Source organism: Nerophis ophidion, linkage group LG12, assembly GCF_033978795.1.
Source record: "Nerophis ophidion isolate RoL-2023_Sa linkage group LG12, RoL_Noph_v1.0, whole genome shotgun sequence".
NCBI classification, from domain to species: domain Eukaryota; kingdom Metazoa; phylum Chordata; class Actinopteri; order Syngnathiformes; family Syngnathidae; genus Nerophis; species Nerophis ophidion.
Window position 1 is genome coordinate 61,697,520 of NC_084622.1, and position 14,861 is coordinate 61,712,380.

The 14,861-nt window shown below is 40.0% G+C and overlaps 1 protein-coding gene across 1 annotated transcript in view; it reads left to right on the forward strand.

The window, feature by feature from the left end:
• Window positions 1-14,861, forward strand: part of LOC133563670 (protein arginine N-methyltransferase 8-B) — a 73,510-nt gene that overhangs the window by 32,872 nt on the left and 25,777 nt on the right. The window contains exon 5 of the mRNA XM_061917936.1: window positions 6,979-7,066. Coding sequence (XP_061773920.1) covers window positions 6,979-7,066 — 88 coding nt within the window. The remainder of the gene's footprint in view (window positions 1-6,978; window positions 7,067-14,861) is intronic.

Consider the following 14,861-nt stretch of genomic DNA (forward strand, 5'->3'; position numbering starts at 1 on the left):
CTCTCTCCTTTGAAGCACACATTAAAAGCATTACTAAAACGGCCTTCTTTCATCTCCGTAATATCGCTAAAATTCGCTCCATTCTGTCCACTAAAGACGCTGAGATCATTATCCATGCGTTTGTTACGTCTCGTCTCGATTACTCGATTATTTTCGGGTCTCCCCATGTCTAGCATTAAAAGATTACAGTTGGTACAAAATGCGGCTGCTAGACTTTTGACAAGAACAAGAAAGTTTGATCATATTACACCTGTACTGGCTCACCTGCACTGGCTTCCTGTGCACTTAAGATGTGACTTTAAGGTTTTACTACTTACATATAAAATACTACACGGTCTAGCTCCATCCTATCTTGCCGATTGTATTGTACCATATGTCCCGGCAAGAAATCTGCGTTCAAAGGACTCCGGCTTATTAGTGATTCCCAAAGCCCCAAAAAAGTCTGCGGGCTATAGAGCTTTTTCATTTCGGGCTCCAGTACTCTGGAATGCCCTCCCGGTAACAGTTCGAGATGCTACCTCAGTAGAAGCATTTAAGTCTCACCTTAAAACTCATTTGTATACTCTAGCCTTTAAATAGACTCCCTTTTTAGACCAGTTGATCTGCCGTTTCTTTTCTTTTTCTCCTATGTCCCACTCTCCCTTGTGGAGGGGGTCCGGTCCGATCCGGTGGCCATGTACCGCTCGCCTGTGTATCGGCTGGGGACATCTCTGCGCTGCTGATCCGCCTCCGCTTGGGATGGTTTCCTGCTGGCGCCGCTGTGAACGGGACTCTCGCTGCTGTGTTGGATCCGCTTTGGACTGGACTCTCGCGACTGTGTTGGATCCATTATGGATTGAACTTTCACAGTATCATGTTAGACCCGCTCGACATCCATTGCTTTCCTCCTCTCCAAGGTTCTCATAGTCATCATTGTCACCGATGTCCCACTGGGTGTGAGTTTTCCTTGCCCTTATGTGGGCCTACCGAGGGTGTCGTAGTGGTTTGTGCAGCCCTTTGAGACACTAGTGATTTAGGGCTATATAAGTAAACATTGATTGATTGATTGATAAACAATCAGGTCACATGACAATTGCTTGACGTAAGGCAAGCGATTATTTAACGTGCGTAAAGCAGTAAGAGACTCTCGGGTCTTTTTGATTGTCCCTTAGATGATGGAGGAATTTTTATTTTAGCAAACTGTGTTGAATAAAAATTGACGTTAAGCATGTATACACTATATTGCCAAAAGTATTTGGCCACCTGCCTTGACTCACGTATGAACTTGAAGTGCCATCCCATTCCTAACCCAATATGATGTGGGTCAACATTTTGCAGCTATTACAGCTTCAACTCTTCTGGGAAGGCTGTCCACAAGGTTGCGGAGTGTGTTTATAGGAATTTTCCACCATTCTTCCAAAAGCGCATTGGTGAGGTTACACACTCATGTTGGTCGAGAAGGCCTGGCTCTCAGTCTCCGTTGTAGTTCATCCAAAAAGTGTTCTATCGGGTCCAGGTCAGGACTCTGTGCAGGCCAGTCAAGTTCATGCACACCAAACTCTGTCATCCACGTCTTTATGGACTTTGCTTTGTACTCTGGTGCATAGTCATATTGGAAGAGGAAGGGGCCCGCTCCAAACGGTTCCAATGCATTGCTTGCTTATTTGTGTTTTTAGTTACAGGGACTTTTCATAATTACTTTTAAAACATTTTGGCACAAAAAAATAAATAAAAACATTTCCCTAATCGGATTTTAAGGTTTTTGGGTGATTTTAGTCCCAACATAGTAATATAGTATGTCAAAATTACACACAAAAATAAAAAAAACAATTCACACATTAGATTATTCTGGGGGAAAAAAGGTAACGAGGTAAAGACAAAAGTACATGAAAAACACTACACTGGAACCCAGAGGGTTAATTAAAGTGCAGCCATGACAACTACAGTTTCTTATTTCAAACCAATTTACCACAAAATTGTATTAAAGTCATGTTTACATTAGGTAAAACAATGACAGCATGGCCACACATAGAGATGGATACCGTTAACATTTGAATCGATACGGTACCAATTTCCAGTACCTGGTAATCAATACCAGCGACTATATTGATAAATTTAATTGTTTAATCAAATGGAATTGTTTTTTAACATTTAAAACTGAGCTGTCCAGTTATCATCTTGTTTTCTTAGACCTCATTAATCTGTATTACAGTACATAGTAGCAGTCGCAATTCCAATACAATAGATGGCAGTATTGTGTAGACTATTGTGTTGTCTTAGCCAGGAAGTAGTCTTTGCCATTGAGTTGAATGTGCTCGTCTTTTCTTTCCTTGCACCCTACAAAGTGTTTTGACTGTAAGTAATGTACTTATTACACACCAGTTGCGTAAATCGCTAACATTAATCAATAGTACGTCTATGGATAACCCGATGTTATTTGCCATCAAGATAGCATATTTTGAATAGTGTAGATAAGGGGTCACCAACCTTTTTGAAACCAAGAGCTACTTCTTGGGTACTGATTAATGTGAAGGGCTACCAGTTTGATACACACTTATATAAATTGTCAGAAATAGCCAATTTGCTCAATTTACCTTTAATATATATATATATATATATATATATATATATATATATATAAAATGGGTATTTCTGTCTTCATTCCGTCGTACATTTTTTTTCCTTTTACGGAAGGTTTTTTTGTAGAGAATAAATGATGAGAGAAACACTCAATTGAAAGGTTTAAAAGAGGAGAAAACGGGGAAAAAAAATGAAAATTACATTTTGAAACATAGTTTATCTTCAATTTCGACTCTTTAAAATTCAAAATTCAACCGAAAAAAAAAAAAAAGAAAAACTAGCTAATTCGAATCTTTTTGAAAAAATTAAAAAAATAATTTATGGAACATCATTAGTAATTTTTCCTGATTAAGATTAATTTTAGAATTTTTATGACATGTTTTAAATAGGTTAAAATCCAATCTGCATTTTGTTAGAATATATAACAAATTGGACCGAGCTATATTTCTAACAAGATTTTCCAGAACAAAATTTATAAAAAAAATTCCAAAGACTTTGAAATAAGATTTAAATTTGATTTTACAGATTTTCTAGATTTGCCAGAATAATTTTTTTGAATTTTACTCATAAGTTTGAAGAAATATTTCACAGATATTCTTTGTCGAAAAAACAGACGCTAAAATAAAGAATTACATTGAAGTGTATTTATTATTCTTTACAATAAAAAAATAAAAAAATTACTTGAACATTGATTTAAATTGTCAGGAAAGAAGAGGAAATCATTTAAAAGGTTAAAAGGTATATGTGTTTAAAAATCCTAAAATCATTTTTAAGGTTGTATTTTTTCTCTAAAATTGTCTTTCTGAAATTTATAAGAAGCAAAGTAAAAAAAAAATAAAAAATGTATTTAAACAAGTGAAGATATTTTCTTGGATTTTCAAATTCTATTCGAGTTTTGTCTCTCCTAGAATTAAAAATGTCGAGCAAAGCGAGACCAGCTTGCTAGTAAATAAATACAATTTAAAAAAATAGAGGCAGCTCACTGGTAAGTGCTGCTATTTGAGCTATTATTAGAAAATGCCAGTGCGCGACTCACCCCTGATGTAGACTATCAATCAATCAATAAATCAATGTTTATTTATATAGCCCTAAATCACAAGTGTCTCAAAGGGCTGCACAAGCCACAACGACATCCACGGTTCAGCGCCCACATAAGGGCAAGGAAAAACTCACAACCCAGTGGGACATCGATGAGAATGACTATGAGAAACCTTGGAGAGGACTGCAATTGTGAGACTGAATGCAATGGACGTCGAGTGGGTCTGACATAATATTTTGAAAGTCCAATTTAATATGTGTTTGTGGTACATTGGTTTGAAATAAGAACTAACTGTACTTTTCAGCGCCTTCTTCTTGCTTTGTTGGCATGTAAAATTGACTCTGTGAAGAGTACCATGAATTGATTAACGTGGACCCCGACTTAAACAAGTTGAAAAACTTATTGGGGTGTTACCATTTAGTGGTCAATTGTACGGAATATGTACTGAACTGTGCAATCTACTAATAAAAGTATCAATCAATCAATCAATCAACATTACCTAGATATAGGAGTCCAGTTTGAGGGCCTGACTGCTTGTTTCCTGGCACGAGGGATTGAGCGGGTGCCGAGCCTGCAACCAGAAATGACGTCATGTGCAACAAAAATATTAAAATATTCACTGTTTAGTGAAGTGAATTATATTTATATAGCGCTTTTCTCTAGTGACTCAAAGCACTTTTACGTAGTGAAACCCAATATCTAAGTTACATTTAAACCAGTGTGGGTGGCACTGGGAGCAGGTGGGTAAAGTGTCTTGCCCAAAGACACAAGCGGGGATCGAACCTGGAACACTCAAGTTGCTGGCACGGCCACTCTACCAACCGAGCTATACCGCACCACGTTTAAGTTCAGGTAAATCGGTAGCATCGCCGGACTTTGGTACTGAATTGAGGACCAATCTCTAGTCATGAAGGACAACATCGTACCCCACTGGGTTCCTCCCTCCTGAGAACCAGAGTCCTTTGCAGAGGACTTTTGTTTTTGGTTATGTTTTTCTAAACACAAATGTCCACTGCAAAAGGCCCTGGTTCTCAGGAGAGAATGTACCGTAGTAACAGTCTTTCAGCAAATCAGCAGGTCCCAATAAAAAGGTCAGCTGAAGCTGTTAAATGACATTGAAATGTTGTAGAGGCTGTGGCAAAAAGACAATTATGATAACGTAGTCCCCAAAGGCCTTTTAGAAGTTGATGAATCTTAAAGGGGAACATTATCACCAAACCTATGTAAGGGTCAATATATACCTTGATGGTGCAGAAAAAACACCATGTATTTTTTTAACCGATTTCAGAACTCTAAATGGGTGAATTTTGGCAAATTAAACGCCTTTCTGTTTATCGGTCTTTTAGCGATGACGTCAGAACGTGACGTCACCGAGGTAACACACCCGCCATTTTCATTTTCACATTACAAACACCGGGTCTCAGCTCTGTTATTTTCCGTTTTTGCGACTATTTTTTGGAACCTTGGAGACATCATGTCTCGTCGGTGTGTTGTCGGAGGGTGTAACAACACTAACAGGGAGGGATTCAAGTTGCACCACTGGCAAGAAATCTGCCGCCAGACCCCCGTTGAATTTGCCAGTGTCTGCCGGCGATGCTAAGACAGACATGGCACAGAGATGTATGGATAACCTGCAGATGCATTTGCAACGATTAAGTCAACGAAATCACAAAGGTGAGTTTTGTTGATTTTGTTGACTTATGTGCTAATCAGACATATTTGGTCACGGCGTGACTGCCAGCTAATCGATGCTAACATGCTACGCTAATCGATGCGAACATGCTATTTACGCTAGCTGTATGTACATTTGAAACTACATACCCACATTTAACGCGAAACAAACACTTACCAATCGACGGATTTAAGTTGCTCCAGTGTCACAAGATGCGAAAGTCCTGATCGTTTGGTCCGCACATTTGACCGGCGATGCTAAGACAGACATGGCACAGAAATGTATGGATAACCTGCAGATGCATTTGCAACGATTAAGTCAACGAAATCACAAAGGTGAGATTTGTTGATGTTGTTGACTTATGTGCTAATCAGACATATTTGGTCACGGCGTGACTGCCAGCTAATCGATGCTAACATACTACACTAATCGATGCTAACATGCTATTTACGCTAGCTGTATGTACATTTGAAACTACATACCCACATTTAAAGCGAAACAAACACTTACCAATCGACGGATTTAAGTAGCTCCAGTGTCACAAGATGCGAAAGTCCTGATCGTTTGGTCCGCACATTTTACCGGCGATGCTAAGACAGACATGGCACAGAAATGTATGGATAACCTGCAGATGCATTTGCAACGATTAAGTCAACGAAATCACAAAGGTGAGTTTTGTTGATGTTGTTGACTTATGTGCTAATCAGACATATTTGGTCACGGCGTGACTGCCAGCTAATCGATGCGAACATGCTATTTACGCTAGCTGTATGTACATTTGAAACTACATACCCACATTTAATGCGAAACAAACACTTACCAATCGACGGATTTAAGTTGCTCCAGTGTCACAAGATGCGAAAGTCCTGATCGTTTGGTCCGCACATTTGACCGGCGATGCTAAGACAGACATGGCACAGAGATGTATGGATAACCTGCAGATGCATTTGCAACGATTAAGTCAACGAAATCACAAAGGTGAGTTTTGTTGATGTTGTTGACTTATGTGCTAATCAGACATATTTGGTCACGGCGTGACTGCCAGCTAATCGATGCTAACATGCTACGCTAATCGATGCGAACATGCTATTTACGCTAGCTGTATGTACATTTGAAACTACATACCCACGTTTAATGCGAAACAAACACTTACCAATCGACGGATTTAAGTTGCTCCAGTGTCACAAGATGCGAAAGTCCTGATCGTTTGGTCCGCACATTTTACCGGCGATGCTAACAAGGCAGCCATGCTATGGGCCACTTCATTAGGTACACCCACGCTATGGCCGAATAGCGTCAATAGCTTCAATTTCTTCTTCAATTTCATTTTCGCTATCTGCCTCCATACTCCGACCATCTGTTTCAATACATGCGTAATCTGTTGAATCGCTTAAGCCGCTGAAATCCGAGTCTGAATCCGAGCTAATGTCGCTATATCTTGCTGTTATAACCGCCATGTTGTTTGTATTGGCAGCCCTGTATGACGTCACAGGGAAATGGACGGGTAAATATAGCGAAGGTGAAAATCAGGCACTTTGAAAGAGTTTTTCGGGATATTCCGGGGAAAATTTTGAAAAAAACTTTGAAAAATAAAACAAGCCACTGGGAACTGATTTTTATTGTTTTCAACCCTTTTGAAATTGTGATAATGTTCCCCTTTAAAGATTTAATTTGCCATTTATGTGTCGTTTTCTCATTTGTCAATTAGAAACCAGGTGGATTAATGTTTCCTGATCGAGCCTCTTTGTACGTTTTGGCCATCGAGGACAGGCAGTATAAAGACTTCAAAATACACTGTGAGTACAATCATTGTGCATGTGTGTGTGTGTGTGTGTGTTTGATAAAAATGATAAAACATTACAGAGTGTCAAAAACCCGCAGTTTTGTTTTTTCATCCCTCCGAATGATTGTGCATCCGTATCATCTCACTCCCAACCCACCGGGAGGGCTGTGGGCAGACTGTGCTTCTGGACACAATGTAACAGAAGAGTGCCAAAGCCATTGTTAAACGCTCTCATAAATCCCCACAAGTGAAAGCTGGTGGTAAAAAAAAAGACAAAAAGACAAAAGTTCTTTTAAAGCCCTCCTCCAAATTGGTCGGCGACTAAACAAAGACAGCTGTAACGCCCAGGTCTCTGTGTTTTAACTTGTATTTAACGGGGGATTTACGAGCTGATGACATTAACTGATCATCAGCATCAATGCATCGGTTCTTCTAAGCTTCTACTTGAACTCTGCAAAATAAGTCCTTTATCATTTTTATCTTTCACTTGAATGTACAGCTTTTATTTACTCGAAACCTGGTAACAGTTTTACCTTAAAGGCCTACTGAAATGAGATTTTGTTATTTAAACGGGGACAGCAGGTCCATTCTATGTGTCATACTTGATCATTTCGCCATATTGTCATATTTTTGCTGAAAGGATTTAGTAGAGAACATCCACGATAAAGTTCACAGCTTTTGGTCGCTAATAAAAAAGCCTTGCCTTTACCGGAAGTAGCAGACGATGTGCGCGTGACATCACCGGTTGTAGGGCTCCTCACATCCTCACATTGTTTATAATGTGAGCCTCTAGCAGCGAGAGCTATTCGGACAGAGAAAGCGACAATTTCGCCATTAATTTGAGCGAGGATGAAAAATTTGTGGATGAGGAAATTTAGAGTGAAGGACTAGAAGAAAAAAAAGGCGATTTCAGTGAGAGCGATTCAGATGTTATTAGACACATTTCATGGGATAATTCTGGAAAATCCCTTATCTGCCTATTGTTTTAGTGAGATTATACAGTACCTAAAGTCGGAGGGGTGTGTTGATGCCAGAGTCTCTCAGGGAACTCACGGCAGCTGAAGAAGGACAGAAGCTCCGCTGATCTCCAGTAAGAGGCGACTTATTACCACAATTTTCTCACTGAAAACTGCCGGTTGACATGTAGTCGGGATCAATGTTCGCTTGACCGCTCTGATCCATAGTAAAGCTTCACCTCCGGGAATTTTAAACAAGGAAGCACCGTGTGTTTGTGTGGCTAAAGGCTAAAAGCTTCCCACCTCCATCTTTCTACTTTGACTTCTCCATTATTAGCTGAACAAATTGCAAAAGATTCAGCAACACAGATGTCCAAAATACTGTGTAATTAAGCGATGCCTATTTCAATCAATCAATCAATGTTTACTTTTATAGCCCTAAATCACTAGTGTCTCAAAGGGCTGCACAAACCACAACACAAACCACTAAGCCTTGCTTGTTCAATATTCATTGCAAAACTTGTTTGGGTCCCTATTAAAAGGTTACTTTGTTCAACTTTGGCCCGCGGCTTTGTTCAGTTTTTAAATTTTGGCCCACTCTGTATTTGAGTTTGACACCCCTGTCTTAAGGGGAACATTATCACAATTTCAGAAGGGCTAAAAGCAATAAAAATCAGTTCCCAGTGGCTTATTTTATTTTTCAAAGTTTTTTTCAAAATGTTACCCATCATGGAATATCCCGAAAAAAGGCTTTAAAGTGCCTGATTTTCGCTATCTGTAAATCCACCCGTCCATTTTCCTGTGACGTCACATAGTGACGCCAATACAAACAAACATGGCGGATAGAACAGCAAGATATAGCGACATTAGCTCGGATTCAGACTCGGATTTCAGCGATTCAACAGATTACGCATGCATTGAAACGGATGGTTGGAGTGTGGAGGCAGATCGCGAAAACGAAATTGAAGAAGAAACTGAAGCTATTGAGCGAACAGCTATTGAAGCTATTCGGCGATCGCCTTCTAACCAACGATTGCATCTTTTGACCACTGGAGCAACTTAAATCAGTCGATTGGTAAGTGTTTGTTTGGCATTAAATGTGGGTGGATGGAAAGGCTGGATGCAAATATGTACATACAGCTAGCCTAAATAGCATGTTAGCATCGATTAGCTGGTAGTCATGCCGTGACCAAGTATGTCTGATTATCCGTCGATTGGTAAGTGTTTTTTTCGCATTAAATGTGGGTGGAAGGAAACGTAATATAGTTGCAAATGCATCTGCAGGTTATCCATACATCTCTGTGCCATGTCTGCATCAGTAAATAGAATGTTAGCATCGATTAGCGTAGCATGTTAGCATCGATTAGCTGGCAGTCACGCCGCGACCAAATATGTCTGATTAGCACATAAGTCAATAACATAAACAAAACTCACCTTTGTGATTTCGTTGACTTTATCGTTGGAAATGCATCTGCCTTGAGTGTCGCAGGATATCCACACATCTCTGTGCCATCCGTCGTAGCATCGCTCTCGTCTTGTAAAATGTGCAGAACAAACGAGGGACTTTCGCATTTTTTTGACCACTGGTGTACTTGAATCCGTCGATTGGTATGTGTTTGTTTGGCATTAAATGTGGGTGGAGGGAAAGGCCGTAGGCAAATATAGCTACAAATGAGGCATAACGATGCAATATGTACATACAGTTAGCCTAAATAGCATGTTAGCATCGATTAGCATGCCGTGCTCCACGTAAGTCAACTTGGATCCGTCCCTGATCGTGTTGTTACACCCTCCGACGAGGCATGATGTCTCCAAGGTACGGAAAACAGTCGAAAAAACGGAAAATAACAGAGCTGATTTGACTTTGTGTAACGTGTTTGAGAAAATGGCGGATTGCTTCCCATTGTGACGTCGCGGGTGAAAGGTCATTGCTCCGACAGCGAACAATCGAAAGGCGTTTAAATCGCCAAATTCACCCTTTTAGAGTTCGAAAATCGGTTAAAAACATATGGTCTTTTTTCTGCATCATCAAAGTATATATTGACGCTTACATAAGTCTGGTGATAATGTTCCCCTTTAATTACAAGCGGCGACCCAAAATTGCGGATTTTTTAACTATCAACAATTCAGTGAAAAGACAACGCCGTTTGAATTTGAGAGTACTGCCTGCAAAAACAAGTGTAATCAACATTTCATCTGAGGGCTTTGAATTAGAGCAACTGGAGTTTCCCCCGTCATACCTGGTAGTCCTGATTATGGGCAGAATTCCCCCATGCAACACAACAGCAGCTGGAGCCGTGAGATGCTATCTCTCTCTTTATGGCGCCTTCTGCCGCAACCAGGTTCCTTTCCTGCTCCCCGGCCATTTCCTGAGCCACGGACGGTACAATAAAAGGCCCGACTTGATGTCCTTGGCCCAGAAAATATGGCACGCACTTCTTGGCTTTGTAGTAAACAACTATAACACACAGAAGAACATGAGGTCCATTTAGACACATTGGCTCATTACAATGTTTTTGTTTTTTTTTGGACAAGCTAAGACCCATTTTTGGATACCGTATTTCCTTGAATTGCCGCAGGGCATATAGTATGCACCTGGCTTGGGTCAAACTTGCTTGGCAAAATAATTAGCGCATGCTTAGTATTACCGCCTGGTCAAACTCGTGACACTTCCCCGATCATCATTTTCAAAATGGAGGAGGCTGATTTAAATTCCGGTAATTTGAAATCGCACAAAGGGAAGAAGATTAAGAGCTATTCAGTAGGATTTAAGGTCCATGCTTACATCACACTCAAATTTTTACTGCATGCCTTTGGTAAGTGCCGCAGTGAGAAGAGGTTTTAAATGTTTGTTTTTTTTGTCCTGTCCAGCTTCTCAGGCAAATCATATAGTTGATGTAGATGCCCATCTCGGCTGTTCAGATTTACTTTACAAAAGAGAAGTGTAGGATACATCTCTTGTTGCCTTATTTCTAATGTGACTTTATTAAATGTATTTATATTATCATTTGGTGCAGCCGGGCCTGAGCAGGAGGGGATGGAAAGAGAAAAAAAGGAAGACAGAGGGGGAAATTGTGAGGCTAAGAGGGGGATTAGACAGAGAGACACAAACAACAACAGCAAATACAACAACAACAATAGAACAACACCAGCACATACATAATATGTACAAATATGATCGTAAAAGTAATAGCAAATAAGCAGTTAGTGAAATAAATAATAAAGTAATGACAATGAGCATTTTTATACTAAAACTGGAGCAATACAAATACCAATAGAAAAAAGCGCTATTGATCATGAACAAAACCAATAGTTTACCTCTATTATCAACAATAAAGTTGTTCAAATGCAACAATACGTATACATAATGATAGCTAGAGAGATAATAAAAAAATAAATAATTGGAAAAAAAAGAATACCGAAAGATGAAAGGGAAGAGAGAGAGGCAACCTATATTAATCTTGTAGATTGTTATAGTAAAAATGGTTTAACCTCTGTCAATATGCCTTGTGTTACCCAGTTTACCCTAGGGCAACAACGTTGATATATGTTTGATGAAACATGATTATATGCATGAGTGTATGTATGTATATGTACTTGTATATGTACAGTATATGTATGTTTGTTTGTACAGTGAATGTATATGTACAGTATATGTATGTTTGTTTGTAAAGTAAATGTATATGTACAGTATATGTATGTATGTTTGTACAGTGAATGTATATGTACAGTATATGTATGTATGTTTGTACAGTGAATGTATATGTACAGTATATGTATGTTTGTTTGTACAGTGAATGTATATGTACAGTATATGTATGTATGTTTGTACAGTGAATGTATATGTACAGTATATGTATGTTTGTTTGTAAAGTAAATGTATATGTACAGTATATGTATGTTTGTTTGTACAGTAAATGTATGTTTGTTTGTACAGTGAATGTATATGTACAGTATATGTATGTTTGTTTGTACAGTGAATGTATATGTACAGTATATGTATGTTTGTTTGTACAGTGAATGTATATGTACAGTATATGTATGTTTGTTTGTACAGTGAATGTATATGTACAGTATATGTATGTTTGTTTGTACAGTAAATGTATATGTACAGTATATGTATGTTTGTTTGTACAGTGAATGTATATGTACAGTATATGTATGTTTGTTTGTACAGTGAATGTATATGTACAGTATATGTATGTTTGTTTGTACAGTGAATGTATATGTACAGTATATGTATGTATGTTTGTACAGTGAATGTATATGTACAGTATATGTATGTTTGTTTGTACAGTAAATGTATGTTTGTTTGTACAGTGAATGTATATGTACAGTATATGTATGTTTGTTTGTACAGTGAATGTATATGTACAGTATATGTATGTTTGTTTGTACAGTAAATGTATGTTTGTTTGTACAGTGAATGTATATGTACAGTATATGTATGTTTGTTTGTACAGTAAATGTATATGTACAGTATATGTATGTTTGTTTGTACAGTGAATGTTTGTGCTGGTGTTGTTCTATTGTTGTTGTTGTATTTGCTGTTGTTGTTTGTGTCTCTCTGTCTAAACCCCCTCTTAGCCTCACAATTTCCCCCTCTGTATATGTATGTTTGTTTGTACAGTGAATGTATATGTACAGTATATGTATGTATGTTTGTACAGTGAATGTGCGCGTGGATGGAAGAGGTTTTAAATTAATTAGCGGTAATCACTGATCCACAACATGTGTGTTCTGGGATCAACTGGTGACCCTTCAAAAGGTGTACCCCAAAGTCAGGTGGGATAAGCTCGAGCTCACCCATGACCCTAATGAGGACCAGCAGTGCAAAAATGAAAGAATAAGTAAATAATTTAAAAAATATATATACAAAAATAAATAAATACTTAGCAGACGGGCAGCAGTGCATGTGCCTCACAATACGAAGGTCGTGAGTTCAATCCCGGGCTCGGGATCTATCTGTGTGGAGTTTGCATGTTCTCTCCGTGACTGCGTGGGTTCCCTCTGGGTTCTCTGGCTTCCTCCCACTTCCACAAACATGCAACTGGGGATAGGTTGATTGGCAACACTAAATTGGCCCGAGTGAGTGAATTCATCCACCCATCCATTTCCTACCACTTGTCCCTTTTGGGGTCGCTGGAGCCTATCTCAGCTGCATTCCGGCGGAAGGCCGGGTCATGCTTGCCAACCTTGAGACCTCCGATTTCAGGGGGACGTTGTTGGGGGCGTGGTTAGTAGGGGAGGAGTATATTTACAGCTATCCATCCATCCATTTTCTACCACTTATTCCCTTTGGGGTCGCGAGGGGCGCTGGTGCCTATCTCAGCTACAATCGGGGGGAAGGCGGGGTACACCCTGGACAAGTCGCCACCTCATTGCAGTATGTGTAGAAATCTTTATTTATAATTGAATCACTTGTTTATTCTCAAGCGTTTAGTTTTTTTTATATCTTTTTTCCAAATAGTTCAGGAAAGACCACTACAAATGAGCAATGTTTTGTTATACAATTGAATAAATCAGAAACTGATGAGGGCTTCACGGTGGCAGAGGGGTTAGTGCGTCTGCCTCACAATACGAAGGTCCTGCAGTCCTGGGTTCAAATCCAGGCTCGGGATCTTTCTGTGTGGAGTTTGCATGTTCTCCCCGTGAATGCGTGGGTTCCCTCCGGGTACTCCGGCTTCCTCCCACCTCCAAAGACATGCACCTGGGGATAGGTTGATTGGCAACACTAAATTGGCCCTAGTGTGTGAATGTGAGTGTGAATGTTGTCTGTCTATCTGTGTTGGCCCTGCGATGAGGTGGCGACTTGTCCAGGGTGTACCCTGCCTTCCGCCCGATTGTAGCTGAGATAGGCGCCAGCGCCCCCCGCGACCCCGAAAGGGAATAAGCGGTAGGAAATGGATGGATGGATGGAGAAACTGATGACATAGTTCTGTATTTTACTTCTTTTTTTTTTATTTCTACCAAAAATTATTTGCTCTGATTAGGGGGTACTTGAATTAAAAAGCCGTAGATGTTATTGTCACATGTGCATGCACAGTAGATGGCAGTATTGTCCTGTTTAAGAGTGTAACAACATTGCTGTTTATGGCAGACGAACTGCTTTACGGTAGACGAAAACGTGACTGCTGTTGTTGTGTGTTGTTGCCGTGCTGGGAGGACGTTAATGAGACTGCCTAACAATAAACCCACATAAGAAACCAAGAACTCGCCCTGGATCATTCTACAGTTATAACGTCATTGGGCAGGCCCTCTGTTTATATTGTGGGAAAGCGGACGTGAAAACAGACTTTTGATATGTCACTCAGGTCCGCCTGAATTTCGGGAGATTTTCGGGAGAAAATTTGTCCCAGGAGGTTTTCGGAAGAGGCGCTGAATTTCGTGAGTCTCCGGAAGATCCGGGAGGGTTAGCAAGTATGGTCGGGGTACACCCTGGACAAGACGCCACCTCATTGCAGTAGTGTGCGAATGTGTGTGTGAATGTTGTCTGTCTATCTGTGTTGTCCCTGTGATGAGGTGGTGACTTGTCCAGGGTGTACCCCGACCATACTTGCTAACCCTCCCGGATCTTCCGGAGACTCACGAAATTCAGCGCCTCTTCCGAAAACCTCCTGGGACAAATTTTCTCCCGAAAATCTCCCGAAATTCAGGCGGAGCTGGAGGCCACACCCCCTCCAGCTCCATGCGGACCTGAGTGACATATCAAAAGTCTGTTTTCACGTCCACTTTCCCACAATACAAACAGAGTGGCTGCCCAATGACGTTATAACTGTAGAATGATCGAGGGCGAGTTCTTGGTTTCTTATGTGGGTTTATTGTTAGGCAGACTCATTAACGTCCTCCCAG